We start from the raw sequence: 15,219 nt of genomic DNA, 5'->3' as shown, positions 1-15,219 counted from the left end.
ACTTGCTGTTGCCATTGGCAAAAGACAAATAAATACGTTTATGAGTTAACTCAAACATATTGTCTGCATTTGTACTTCAGCTAAAATCAGCCACTATTAGTCATTCACATTCTAGTGCAATAAAGCAATAACACATATGAATGAACACACAAAGTCTGACACCTTTACATTGTATCAGTTTTAATGAAAAGCGAATATCAGTGTAGACGAATGCAGTTCCACTTTGATTTAATGCAAATATACAATGCAAACAGACCCACAAAGCCCCAAAATTACTTCATCTATACACATCAAACCACTAAGGAGTCCTATGTACAGGTACACATTAGTTAGATACAAACACAAGAGTTAAAAAAAAACTCGAACAGGGCTGCCAAACAACACTGTGTCTCTCCAAAATAGGAATACCTGTACAGTGTGCATTATCAGCACATGCAAATAAGAGGAGAGGGTCATGCAAAAGGTGAAAAATCCAAACAGAGGAAATTACAGAATAAAAAAATGTTCATGTTAAATATATCATTCAAGTTATGTGTGTTTAGTGAGTGTTTTGGCTTCCAGTGCATGTTGAATCCTTTAGCTTGTTAGTGAAACCACTATGTGATGGTTTCACAATCACCTCAAGTCCAAGTGTGTTTTTCTCAACACTAGCAAACCTCAAAGCAACCCTGTTATCTACATCAAGCTCAATAAATAGATAAGTTATAAGTCCAGCGTCCATCTACTTCACAATAAATAAGACATTTTTGAAACTCGGATCAGCTTGGTATAGAAGTGGTCAGAAATTCCTACACTTTCATTTTATTTCACATTAGTTGTCATGAGGAAAAAATAAATACAGCATCAGATTTTCACTTCACATTTATGACCAGATGAGAGGAAAGTAAGTGAGGACAATAAAGAAAAAAAGGAAGAAGATAAGGTGAAATCCTGGCTTTGGGATTATTTCAAAACATAAATCTTTCTTCCTTTCGAAAAGATATTCCATAAGAATATATAGCTTATAAATACCTATTTATGTTCATATTAGTCATATACATCCAACATTGATCTTCATTCTTTTGCCATTTAAATACTTTAGTTACTGTACTGGGTATGTGAAGTTCTGATAATCAGAGTAAAAGTTTTCCCAAAAAGCAACACATCTATGCAAATCACTCCAGCATGCCTTTCAGGGGCAGGGGGGGAATATACTGGCATCATATACAATAATACACTTAACTATATACAGCTGTGACAAGCAAGCTAGAGGTATCCCTCTGGTAGCTCTAAAGAATCATAACACATCTTTAGTTGTGTTTCCAGTGTTGCCATGCAGAGTTACGTTACACCAGCAGGCTCAAAGGGAGAGATACGTTTGGGGAAAGAGGACAGATTAGAGAGGAGGGTACTTCTAGCACTAACTTCTCTTCAGGCAAGGCTGGTTTGCATCAATATTAGGCGCCACGGATACCTTCTCCGCTCTTTTTCTGTTTAATCTCTGCAGCGAGGCGAGGTTGAGTGCCAGGCATCCACAGGATAACATGTTTTACACGGTTTGTGTCGAGCCAAACTGGAAGTTAAGGGATGTCTGTTAGTAGAAGCAGTTACAGCAAGCAGAGTAGTCAAAATTGAGGAGAAGACAGATACATTTGTCATTAATGTGAATTTGTAGTAAATAAATAGTGTCCCTCTCAGTGTCTGCTTCACAGTTCAACTACACGATTTCTTTTAAAAAAGTGTGTGTGTGTGTGTGTGAGATGGGGGAGGAAATGAGGAGTGTCATGGGGAAAAGAAAGTGAAGAAAAAGTTAAAGGAGTTAAAGAGCATGTCAGCAATGTTTCACACCAACAGGAGGCATTCTCTGCCTCCTGCTCTCTTTAAGGTGAAGCCTCATTCACGGGAGCGTCCCACGATAGACAGGATGTAGAGGAAAATGTTGATGATGTCAGTGTAGAGGTTGAGGGCAGCAAAAATGTACTCCTCTGGACTCAGAGCCAGCTTCTTGTTCCCCAGGAGAAGCTGAGTGTCCACAGCCAAAAACTGAAGAGAAGAAACGACGACAGTATATTCTTGTTATTTCAAGAGATCTCTGCATTTGGGATCTAATATTCATATAGTATCATAAACTAAAGATGTAAGCAGTGTTTGTTTGGTTTTTGTGCTCGCATGCGTGTATGTCCCTTTGTGATCATTCTGTGTCACCTCTATGAATTTGGAGGTTTTTGCTCGTCCGTGATAACAGCGCGGGCGGAACTCTTCATGAGTTTCTTTATGTAACGGCAAAAACTAAACACAAGAAAGAGCCACTGAACTTCATTAATGTGAAAATTAATTTTGTCCTATGCTTACATAACTTTTGGTCCAGCTGCTTCAATGTAATGTCTGCTATTATTGGAATATATTTATAGCCCTGTCCATTAATTGCCATCTTTGGGGCTTCAAATGAGTCATGTCAATCAAACTCTGTGCGAACAGAAACTTTTAATTTCACATCTTTTATAGCCAGACGTTGCCTGCTCCTAAAGTGGAAGTTCCCTAACCCTCCCTCTGTTTCAGAAAATTAAATACACATTAAGAGGACACACAAACTTCTTTCACAAATGGCAACATTTTCTGTCATATTTTATGGATTTACAGGCCCTGCCAGACGAAGAACTGGTTTTGTTAAATTTAGTGATGTGTGTGTGTGTGTGTGTGTGTGTGTGTGTGTGTGTGGATGTTGGTTCGCTTGGATTCTTGTTTTTTTTTGTTTGTTGTTCTTTTGTTTTCCTTCTGCTCTCTTTGTTTTCTTTTGTTTTCCTCTTTTTTTCTGTTTTGTACACATTGTCAATGTTTCTCATTAACATTCTCCCTTTCTTTGTATAGAAAACCTAGGAGGTGCATCCTCACATTTATTATGTTACTTTATATTATTCAATATAAAAGATTTATTAAAAACAATAAAATTAATTTTGAAACTTACGCAGGTGAAGAGCAGGGCCCCCAGTGAGGCATAGACGATGTGCAGGATCTTGTGGCGGATGAACATGCAGAGGAACGAGAAGAGCAACAGCACGATCAGGCACACGAAGAGCACACCCCGACAGGAAGTGAAGTCATACTTGCTCTGTGGTAAAGGAGGAGAGAAGAGAAAATTCAAGATGTTGGAAAATATGAGCTGTATTAAGACATGAGACTCACCACTCAAAAGACTTACAGAAACTCACTTCAAATACAGTCTTAATATTCCAAAAATCATTGATTCCTACAGTAATTACTCAACGAGCTGCTTTTTTACATTTTTATAGGGTTAGGGTTGGGTGGAAGTTATGTTAACTCATAGAGAGGGGTTGTCTTATTTATTTATTGACAGATCCTGATCATAGATTTTTGTTGTTATTTTGTTGTTCTGTGTTTATTGTGGTGTACCATAAATCACTGCTCTGGGGGACATAAAAGTTTTCTAAGTCTAAGACAAACAAAGCTTCTCCCTGGAATATATCATGTCAAGCAGCTACAGTAGATAACTGTGAGAGAGTGTGCCTTCAGTGGGCTGTTTGTGAGGCTGACAAGGTTACACATTTCACTGTAAAAAACTAACCAGAGGAAATTCTTACTTTTGTTTTTGAACCAGAGGGACAATGTTTAACCGTAAACATTTAAATACATTTATTCAAGCAGCTGTTTGTGTGTGCTGACCTGTAGCGAGAAGAGCACGACAGTAAAGCAGACCACCGCAGTGATGCCCACGGCCATGATGACGGTGTCCGTGTCATAGAAGCTGGCGATCATGCCCACCATGTAGGACAGGCTCAGGGTCAGGATGGACTGCAGAAAACACATGGTCAAATTAATATCATTTATGAAACACTTCACATGTTGCAGATTTAAGTGAGATGATGGAAGATTGACAATTCATCTGTTTAAAAAAATGGAATCAAGAACCATCTATATGGTCTTTAATGTTGATGTTTGGAATAAAACTGAATATTAGCCCTTTTCCACCAAAATTAGCATGTGTATGCTTGGTTTTAAAACACGGGAAAACTTGCTTAAAAACAGGCTCTCTGGTGGGGCGAGATGCATAATTAGCATTCATAAAATTAAATTTAGACAATCTTATGACCCAATGATACATAGTCTCCACTACACTGCTGTCTCACAGTAGGTTATGTTTCTCAGGAGCATTTACTTTTTCTTTCAGCTTGTTTTGTTTAAAAGATGAAATCATTATTCATTATTACGATACATACACTGTGATTTAAGCGATTTAATAATAACTGCTCCATACTTTTCTGAGGGCAGGTTCTTACCAGTGCAATCAAGTTCCAGGGGTGTTTGCGGCGGAAGTCTCCACAACAGCTGAGGACGATCAGAGCCACCAAGAAGACTGCATAGGACACATAACATGTCCATGGATTACGTCGCACAAATAACTTGGCTTCGTCGACGAAGGTGAAAACAGCAACGAAGGAGAAGGTGACCAACAGCTGCACTGTGAGAACCATGAAAACCTGGTGGGAAAGAGGGACGAAGGAGGTGATTTGAAACATGTGGTCGTATTTCAACACTGAGGTCATCACTGAGGACCATTTCATCTATCTGATGCTGTAAAGGACTTACTTTTCTGATGAAGGCCTGTCGGATTGTCTTGTCCTCAAAGCCAGAGTTGGTGAACTCTTCATTATCGTAGTAAGATGGAGGCCCATCACCATGGTAACCAGGGCTGCCACCCGGGGCTGGTGAACAACAATAACAGGGTGATGATTAGTTTTTTTATACAACTGGCAAAAAGCCAACCAAACAGACACGTGTCTGTGGCATTTTCAGCACACTGATTGTAGTATTGATCATCTCATTGATTGCCCGGTTATCTGTGTTGCGTCTGCTCTCAACTGGAGTCAGTAAAGTGTTTTGTTGACCTGGATAATGTACACAGGGCTTTTTTTTTGGCATTAACAGGCCTTTTGTGTGTGAATCTTTTGACAGAGAAGACTCCATCCAAACCGATGACTTTCACGCAGAGTACACAGAGAGCTTTATGGAGCTAAGGAAGAAAAATCACACAATGTTAGAGCTGTCCTTTGAAAGTCAGAAACTCAAATCATCAGTTGGAGACCCCTGAGTCGACTATGATTGCTTCTCGAGCAGTGTTTTCATTATTTTCTCTCTTCTGCTTAAAAGCTGTGAATTCACAGCTCACAGCAACTTAATACAACACAGTCTCTGGCTTTTATTTGATATATACAGTAGTTTTGGCAAAAAACGCTGTTGTATATTTCAGATCCATGGTTAGCGCGGTTAGCTTGTTACTGTAATACTACACTAAATGTCCAGCAGTGCTCCATTCAAACTTAAAAACTTTTAAAGGAAAAAATACCCGAGTCAATGAATATTTGTATGAAACAGCGGAATCAGATTTGACTGACGTCATTCTGAGTCACGTACAGCCCAAGTCAGTTATTCTAAGGTACTGTTGTTTGTGAGTAAAAAAAAAAATAAATCCAAAGGTATTGGTGTGCTCTATGCATGTTTGTAATCCTGAGGTCCTATCGACATTTAGTGACTTAATAACAGCTTGTAACATTTTTTTTAAATCATGGATGAATTGTAGACCTACATATATGCTTATAATAATTTGCTCTGAATCCGAGACAATGCTCGATAAAGCGCTGTGAAAACAGAAGTGTAGAAATACCATAGTGGCTACAACAAATTTAAGATTTCAGATTTATATTCATAAGATATTTATTTATTTATAATTTCTTCACTGGCAATTCTCAGTAATTGTATACAATGAAACAAAAATTGTACTCTGCATTTAACCAATTCTACACACTATACAAACGACAACAAAAAAAAAACCACTATAAAAACCAATCCCAAACTTTCAAACAGAATACCTAGCCAATGAACGAAAACCTAAATAGTAAAATATTTGGGTTCAGGTCTACATAATATGTTCACTTTCAAAGAAGTACACCCCCACTATTCGGCTACGCCATGGTCAGTCACCTTTGTGACACATTCAGGTATCTAACAAAGAATAAGGTGGCTTAGAAAGTCAATTCATAAACGGCTCACATCTTTGTTTAACCACTCACCCATGGGGTCACCGGGAAAGCCTGGCTGTGCGACTCCCTGCTGATAAGGCCCCTGAGGGTAGGGTCCCTGTGCATAGGGCATCTGAGGGTAAGGCATCTGAGGGTAGGGACCAGGAGCGAAACCCGGGCCTGCTTGGGGGAAGCCCGGCTGTCCGTAGCCGGCTGCTGGTGGGTACGGTCCCCCTGGGGCTTGGCTGTAGTTGGGAGGGGGCATGCCGAAACCTGGCTGAGGCGGTCCATAGACGTTGTTATGAAGTGGGTTGTTCTCACCCATAACAGGGTATCCACTCTTGTCCTGGGACATGGTGTGGGGGAAGGCTCACTCTGCTGCTAGAACAATCTATGAGAACAAGAGAAAGAGAATGATTATTAGTTTGCTTGATGAAAACATCTCTATTCAGCACAAACATACATCAGACAGGTAAGAGGATTTTAAAATAAATCTTGTGTTGATAGTATGAATATTCGTATAATTTCAACATCTTTATTACATATCAACAGTCTCAGGAGGAAGTGATGAAAAATGTAATGACGGTACATTATCTGGGCCAAACTGGCAAAGACACAAGCACTGCATATCCCTGATTAAAAAGGTGACTTGCAATGAAACAATGCTGCAGGAAGAAAGGAGCTACAGCACTTTGCCTTTCTGTTTCACAAGCTAAAATTCAGCTGTATTATCAATTTATGCTGTTTTAACTTCCTTTTTGGATGATTTGATTCTGCTGTAATATGCCTTTTATATACTCTATAACAAATCAAATCAAATCAACTGTAATTGGTCTTTAAAAGGTCTTACTGATTGTCGAAAAGGCCAAAAAATTGACATTCATGCTGAAAGTATTTAATTTAGCAAAATGTCCAACATTTGCTTTACATTAAGCGTTTCATTCTGTGGGGAATAATGTTACCATTACTGCTGTTAAATCTCTCCCCCTTTCTCGATCTCTTTCTGTCATTATTGTAATTTAATTGTTATTTACGACATCTTGGAGGAGGGATCCCTCCTCAGTCGCTCTTCCTGAGGTTTCTACCATTTTTTTTCCCCCCGTTACAGGTTTTTTTGGGGGGGGGTTCTTCCTTACATGATGTGAGGGTCTAAGGGCAGAGGGGTGCCATATGCTGTAAAGCCCTCTGAGGCAACTGTGTTTTGTGATAATGGGCTTTATAAATATAGTCATTTATCATAATAGTTGATGATTAATAAATTGACTTGACTTGAATCACGAGGAAAACGCTGAAAATTTATTTGAAAAAAGAGGAGCCACCACAGGCCCTTTCATATACTGCTGCAGCAACATCATCAGATCCATGAATGGAAAACTTAATATGACAAATAATGATAGCCACAGGAAAATATGCGCTACAGATAAAAAGTTCAAAGTAATATAAGGCTGTTTCTGATGCCAAGTGGAGATAAAAGAGGAGGAGAAGAAAAGAAGTTATGATTTATTTATGAGTTTACACTCATCCTGTGGTGTTTCACTGAAAAGCAGTGGGCAGCGGCAAGTGATCCAATATCATAAAATAGGCACAAAAACACCAGATGCGACACTTGCATCTCACTGCCCTAAAGGAGTGGTTCTTTACTGTTATGGCTGACTATCAAGCACATCTGAAAACACATATCTCTGGCAATGGCTGCTAAGGGAAGTCCAATCTAAAACCCTACAGATATGGCAAGTGAGCTAAAAGAGGAACTACACTAAATGTGTCACTGGCCACAACCGCAATTCCTAGAAAGCGCTGACTACACAAAAAGGTTTTCAGATGACAGGAGGTTGCTATAGTGCAGAATCATGTCACCGGCGCAAGATGACAGCGGCCGCATAACGGATATTTTGGCTTCATTTAAGCATAGTGGGGAGACTTTTCCAGGTTTTTCATGGCTATTGGAATCATGTATATTTAATTGGTATAATCATGCATAATGTGTTAATAGTTATATCTATATGGATGTATGTATATACATATGTATGAGTTATCAATTATTTTATTTATCTTTTTCATATTAATTAAAGATGTATCGGCTAATTGTTTCAGTCAGCTTTAACTGGCCAGGACGGGCTAGAGATGGTGTTGGGAGAATTGGGTGGGAGAAATAAATCAATCCCTGACATGAAATGTGGTTTCAAGAAACTGCTCAAGTTTCTCCTTATGGAGGAAGAAATACTAAAATTACTCTGAAACTTTCCCCCCAAAAAGGTGCACCGTTCTACTTCATCTTTAACAGTAGATTCTTGTGAATGAATCTGATCTCAATGGAAACTTGCACTGCTAACCACAGGCTCCATTCACACCTAATGCCTGTCAATCCCGAACACTGACTATATGGACTTAGTAAGCGGAAAACATGAAACACAGATAGATGGAAATTGAGGAGACGGCAAACACTGTCCACACCAGAGTAGACCGTGTTACCATGGATGCAGGTGGTGCCTTGGTAACCAAATGTATTATTAATCTGCTTTGCTTCAGGAAGAGGCCTGACATATTGGCCATTACTGCAGCCCCCCATGGCCCCTGCACAACCAGGGTCAACAGGTTTCTGTGTCATTTACATAATGCTAATGAAGCATCCACATGCATGGCAGAGAGCTGCACGCTGGAAAAACACAACTCTTTTTGCAATTGAGGTCAGACAGACAGAGGTTTATTAGCGCTTTTCAAATGTGCTGTTCAGGTCTTATATAAAAGGCCTGCAGGAACACTTCTGCTGAGCAGGATGGGCGCCAAAAGCCATTCCCCTGATTGCTGACTTCAAAAGAAAAGCTTGAGTCTGCAGCGGACAGTGCATAGGCCCATGCTGTTGAAACTACAGCTACTACAGTACAGCAGTGTATGCAAACACATCCTCAGTCCTTATGCTATTTCTTTCACACACACCACCGCTAAATATATAAATATATGAGAGTTCAAAAATACCCATTCAGCAGAAAATTAGAAAGCCAAAAATCATGCTTACAGTTTCTAATACTCCCTCTGTCCTTTCTAGGCTACACAGTAAATGTTACGCAACACTGCTCTATTTCGCTCTGGCAAACGCATCCAGACTCCGGTGTGTGTCCTCATGATCGCTGTCTGTCCATCACGGGGACAGTGCAATGAGAGACTGCAGACAAACATGACGAGTGCTGGCTCTGCTTCATACTGACAGTCTCCATTAAGATCATAACAGATTACAATCATCATCTGAGGAGCCAAATCCCTCCCGGCTTTCCGGACAACAATGGTTGTGTAAGGGTAGCATGCAGTACACTAAGTACATCAATTTTGCTGAATTACTTGAAAAAAATCATTTATGTCAGTTAAATGTTTGCATCGTAGTCAGTATTGGTTTATCTTAAAGAATCACTATGTTAATCTGAATTGACAAAAGACTTACTCAATAATTATGTGACAAAGTGAAGACTTTGTTTGCTCGCTGCAGACAAGACAGGACATCTGTCGTCTGAAGAAACCCAGAGATGTAACTGAGTAACCCAAGAGTCCTTAACTAATCATGTGACACACACAGTCAGAACATGTGTCCCTGTCCCTGTCCCTGTCCAATGTCCATGAAAAGCACTTAAGTTTGTAACTCAGGACCAGAGAGAATCTGCAATCCATGTTAGAGTTGGGAAACAAAGCTGAAATCCTATTTAAAATAATCATACTGGTGTTAAGGATGTTCTTCACGATTCATTTCTCTGGCGTTTAAACAGAAGTTCAATCTTATAGATTAAATTGTGCTATATTTTGACTGCTTTCTGACTGTGTTCTTACTTTTACTCTAGTCGAAGTTTAAAAATTGTCTGAAAAAATATAGTGTATATCATCACAGCCATTTGATATTGTTTTATTTCTTTACAATAACGAAATTGTATTTTAAATGCTGCTGGAATGTGTGGCATTTTGCATTACAAACATTGCATCATCTTGACAAATATCACAACAACTTGCTTAACAAAATCGAATACTGAAAACACATTGGTTTTACGAAATGTCATATTTGTCCGACTTCCTACCTCCCCACTTTCGGGTTGGGGCAAACAGATCAATGTGTTTTTTCTGTTTTCACATAACTGTCTTTTATAAAGCAACATTCGACTGGGAAGATGTGACATTTCAGTGCACATCCTGTCAATACATAATTTAAATGTAAACATCAATAAAATAATCTTAATATGTTTAACCAGCTAGTAATTTTGATGTTGACTACCAACAGTAGCAACATTTAATCAACTAGTCAACTAACTGTGCACATCCCTGACTGATGTAAGATGCAAAAAACTGTGCTGTAATTCCTTTTTTCATTGATCAGTTAATTGTTAAGTCTGTAATAATTTCCTTAAGCTCAAGGTAATGTCATCTTATTGCTTGTTCTGTCTGACCAAAAGTCCAAATCTTAAAGATATTCTAATTCATTACAACATAAGACATAAGAAAAGCAGAAAATGTCACAGCTGAGAAGATGTCACAAGGGCAGTTTTCTTGAAAAAGTTTAACGATTATTTAAGTAGTTTCCAATTATTTTTTTGGTCGATCATGTGTTTCAACTTGACTCTGCTCCGCTGTGAGTGCAGCAAAAACTTCAATAACTAACTTTGAAACTAACTAAAGTTACAGCTTGTTGTGAATCATTAGTTTGGACAAAAAACATTTGTAGAATAACAATGGGATAATAGTATTATCAGTATGATTTGAACAAAATTCAATGATTAAATCATCCCCCAGTCCTTGTTTATATTCCCAAATTGTAGCAAAAGCTTCATATGATCTTTTAAGTCATGTTACACTCAAGAGACTTCAGTGTTTTTTAGTTCAGAATGAATCTGCACTGGCCTGTTTGTCGCTTTGTATCTGTGTATGATGGATTTCCTCTGTGGTAACACACCATGCTGTCAGGAAAACGTCAAAAATGTGCATGAAGTCACAACAGCTCGGGTGAGCAGAGACGACCTTCCCCTCTGATATTTTATAACAGATGAATGTGTCTATGGGCTATTGATTCACATAGCTGTAATCGCTTAAAAAAAACCTTGATTTAATAAAGTAAAAAAAACCCTGCAAAATAAAATAAAATAAAATAAAATAAACCTTCAGTTTTGAAGAGAAAACTCTCAGAAGAGAAGAAGGTTAAAGCACTTCAGTAAAAGACATTTAGAGGTAGTGCCCTCTCTTCCAGCTACTCATCGCAAAACCGCACAACATCCATTCAACAACCCCAACAGTTTCATTTCCATGTTTGATAAGTGGTGAATACTTTCAATTCATTTTTTGTCATTTTTTTGAGAGTGGTGAGTCAGTTTGAGGCACTGTTTGCACAGCTTTACAAGCATTACGTGGGAGATTTCAAATCCTCTTAGGAGAGACGCCCCAATGCTAGATGGATAAGGACTGTGCCACTATCCCCAGCTTCTGCTGATAGCTATCACTAGGGGAATTAGGTTAAAGGGGTGGGGGATATTGGATTCAGTGGGCTAGCCAGAGAGCCACGTTAACACAATTAGGCTGGCACAATACCTCGACAAACCCATATACAACATGCTGTGTGCATGCCTGAGCAGCAACAGGAAACACAGTAACAACATAGGAACAGCCACAAAAAGCAGTGGGGCCTATATATTTGTGCTAGTTACAATATGTGGTGCCACAATGACTTAAAAGTGAGTAGCTGTGATCTTTGATACTTTCAAAGAAAATGAAAATACCACTCATTTTAAACATATAACTTTTGAAATTGCAATACTTTCTAAAAGCTACAAACCGACATCTATCACTTAGTGATATCAAAAATAAAATGTTTCACACTCACATGACGAGTGCAGTTTTGCAACCTTTGGGGAGTAAATAAAAACGCTTCACATGGGTGTCTCACACACTGCACCAACCACAGAACCAGCTGAATTTTAATCAAACCCCTCAAAGCACTCAGCGCACAATGGTAACATCTTGAGTCCTGTTATGAAATTGCCACTTGGACCACCTGGTAGATAAATCCCCCACTGAGGCGCTGTCAGCCTATCTGCCAGCCTATGTTACAGTCTGGCGAGATATTGTCGTGAGGCGTCATGTCAGCTGCAGCTCTGGCTATGTCAGACCTGCAGACACCTCGCCATGTGACAGATGGCTGCACTTTAGGCTAGGGTAGTATGACAACACACTGCTTCCATTGTGAACAAAATCTCAAATATTATTTAGAATTTTTATGAATATATACATTCATCTTTTGCTCATTATGATAAAATGTTTATAGTTTTATTACCAGCTCAAGAAATTTTCATGTGTCTCATTCAAACACCAAATTTCATACATCATGAAGATGTTTTGTTGTAACAAAATAAGGTGGCATGTTGTAAAAAGAAATAAATGCTGTTACAATTTAAAGTATCTTGTTGTAAGATTAGTTATTTTGGCATTGCTAAATGATTGCTAGTGATGCTAATGTATCACTAGTTTAGAGTTTAAATCAATTATTCACTCCCAGTGTGTAAGAAGAACTCTGCCGATTTCAGGAGGCGGTGTTAGCAACATAGCTCAGCTTTATTCCTCTTGTCTGGTCAATATAAACCCACTGATCCTTGAAAATCAGAATCCCACCAAACAGAACTGAAGTGTAAGCAAAACACAATTATCCAAAATGTTAAACATCCCTTCTCTCTAATACTCCACAGCAAAGCGGAATAAGCACATAAATGCTTTTTACGGGATGAGGCAGTTATTTCCACGGCTGCAGTAGAAATTCAGTAATCCTGGGCTTAGTTTGAGTCTGTTTCACAGCTGGATGGTGACACAACAGCAGAAACATCCACTAACCTCGCTTGTTCCTGCATTAAAAGGCACTCTAAAATCGAAAATGTTCATTCAAAATCCCTCACTGTAAAACTGCATCATCAGGAGAGCAAACTAATTTGCTTTGCATGGCGTCATGCATGTCCAGGTAATCTGTCTGGGAAGAACAGAGAGGCCGTTTCTGACAGCCGGACTGTAAATGGAGAACTTCAAACAGTAATACTGACAACCTATAAATAATAACCATTTAATATGGGGTCCCGTCTGTAAATAGCAAGGGACAAGCAAGCAAATGGAGAAAGCGTTTATTTAGATGTGCGTGGAATATTAATGGAAAAGGCCTGATGCCAAGATAGCAACACATACGTACTGTACATATAAACTGGATATGAGTAATACAGCAGCTTTAATATTGTTGTTGCAAAATTGCATCTATCCAAACTTGAGGTACTTTATTTTGTTCAATATTTAATTACTGGTTTACCCAAAAGCAGACAGGTCTGGTTATTTAATGAGTGAACAGTTTTCGATTGATTTTCTGATAAATTTACCACTACAAAAACATATTGGGGCTGGAGGTAATGATTTTTTCATACAGAATGATTAGCACATTTCTTTTCTTGATTAATGAATAATCATTTGGTCTTTTAAATGTCAGAACACTCTTTCACAGCCCAAGGTAACATCTTTAAACACCTTGTAGTGTCCGACTAACCCAAATATATCCATTCTCACTTACAAAAATCACAGAAAAGCAGCAAATACTCACATTGGAGAAGATGGTTACAGTCATAAACTAGGTAATAGTCAGTATTTTTATTTAAAAAATACTTAAATGATTAATTAGTTATCAGAATAGCTGTCAATTGATGATTAACTTTATTAATTTTTTTAGTTAAATACGGTATTAAGTATAAATTATAATCAATATATATATCAAAGAAACGCTTACAAATGTCTAGTGCTGCAACTGACAATTGCTATCATCACTGATTAACTAATCAGTAACTCTCGAGATTAATATGTTGATATTTTGGTCTATTAAATATCAGAATATTGTGGGAAAAGTCTGTTACAATTTGCCCAAAATGACATAATCAAAAATCCAAATGTTGGCAGACAGTCCAAAATGTAACGACATTCTGTTTATCATCATAAAAATTAAGTTTACAGTGAAATGAAAGAGAGAGAAGCAGCAAATCCTCACATCTGAGTGTCTGGAACCATTGAATGTTTTTGGTTTCTTCATTAAAATGATAAAACTTTCGATCGCTTATCAAAATAGTTGCCAATATCTCCTTGGTTGTGGGGGGCATTATTTATAGTTGAAAAGCAACACATACGCTATATTAATTGTAATGCATAGTGGTTTAAAACACACTGAAATGCAAGACAGGCGCCACTAAAACATCAAACAAAAGGGATGATGAAATCAAAACAGAAACATGGATCCTACATAAACAGAGAGCCTCGTTTTCATGGTGCACCCGCAGCGGGCGCACCTCCATCTAGGCCTCAGCAGCGCAGATAAACACTGCGACACTGCGATCACCTGCTACATCAAACTCAAAAAATATTAACCCGCAGCTAGCAGGTCCACCATAAACACTGATAAACCGTGAGTGTTTCGGCGGCACATATCCAGTACCCCTGCTTGCCATGATGGATCCGTTAGTCAGGTTATTTTAGCATTTTTTAGCATGATGACCACATGCCGCGCCCCCACGTTACCGATGCTGAGCTGACATTTTTAAAGCCAAATCAATTTCCATTGTGACTCACTGTGTTTTGATATAAATCATCCTGTTAACAACATGTTTAGTTAATTCACCGCTCTCTGTCTTGCGGACGTTAACTGACGTTAGTTTGGGCATGATGCTGACCGTTGCTAGCCACAGCCATGCTCGCGAGCCGCAAAACCAACAAATTTAACTGGAAAAATGGGGGGAAATAGTTTCTTTAGGTAAGACACTCACACACTGCAAACATACTCCCACCAAACCCTAACACACGTACCTTTAATGTGTTATTTCCCCAGAGCAGCTGCCGACATTAACTCTCCCTCCTCCTCCTCCGGCTGGTCTGGACCTGAAGTGGGTCGAGAGCCGCTGACGACACCACACGACGTCGTCACGTGATGTGTGGGAATCTCCGCGTGTACATAAAATGACACAGTTTAGTATTGCTCCCGCCATAATGACGCAGTATTTTTCATTATAGGGTCATATGAGTGTTGAAGGCCTGTAGTGGCCTGCAGACAAAATACTGTAACGGAAAGTTATAGATAGATCAGAGGGGTTCTGCATGAGGTACAGCAAAAGTACTGTGCCACAATTTTTATATCTGTGTATTTGAACATTTCCATTTAATATTACTTTAT

General features: G+C 38.7%; 1 protein-coding gene across 1 annotated transcript; it reads right to left on the bottom strand.

Annotated features, from left to right (window-relative positions):
• Positions 1-163: 163 nt before the first annotated feature.
• On the bottom strand, positions 164-15,014 carry grinaa (glutamate receptor, ionotropic, N-methyl D-aspartate-associated protein 1a (glutamate binding)). Its single transcript, XM_042507048.2, has 7 exons — positions 14,856-15,014; positions 6,066-6,405; positions 4,585-4,700; positions 4,275-4,475; positions 3,661-3,789; positions 2,945-3,088; positions 164-2,022 (listed from the first exon to the last, which is right to left on the bottom strand). The coding sequence occupies exons 2-7, from the start codon at positions 6,367-6,369 to the stop codon at positions 1,873-1,875; spliced, it is 1,044 nt and encodes a 347-aa protein (XP_042362982.1). The 5' UTR covers positions 6,370-6,405; positions 14,856-15,014; the 3' UTR covers positions 164-1,872.
• Positions 15,015-15,219: the final 205 nt, after the last annotated feature.

The sequence above is a fragment of the Plectropomus leopardus genome, chromosome 17 (assembly GCF_026936395.1).
Source record: "Plectropomus leopardus strain MGB_pleo_1.0 chromosome 17, ASM2693639v1, whole genome shotgun sequence".
NCBI lineage: Eukaryota > Metazoa > Chordata > Actinopteri > Perciformes > Serranidae > Plectropomus > Plectropomus leopardus.
This window is presented reverse-complemented; position numbering and strand designations above follow the sequence as displayed.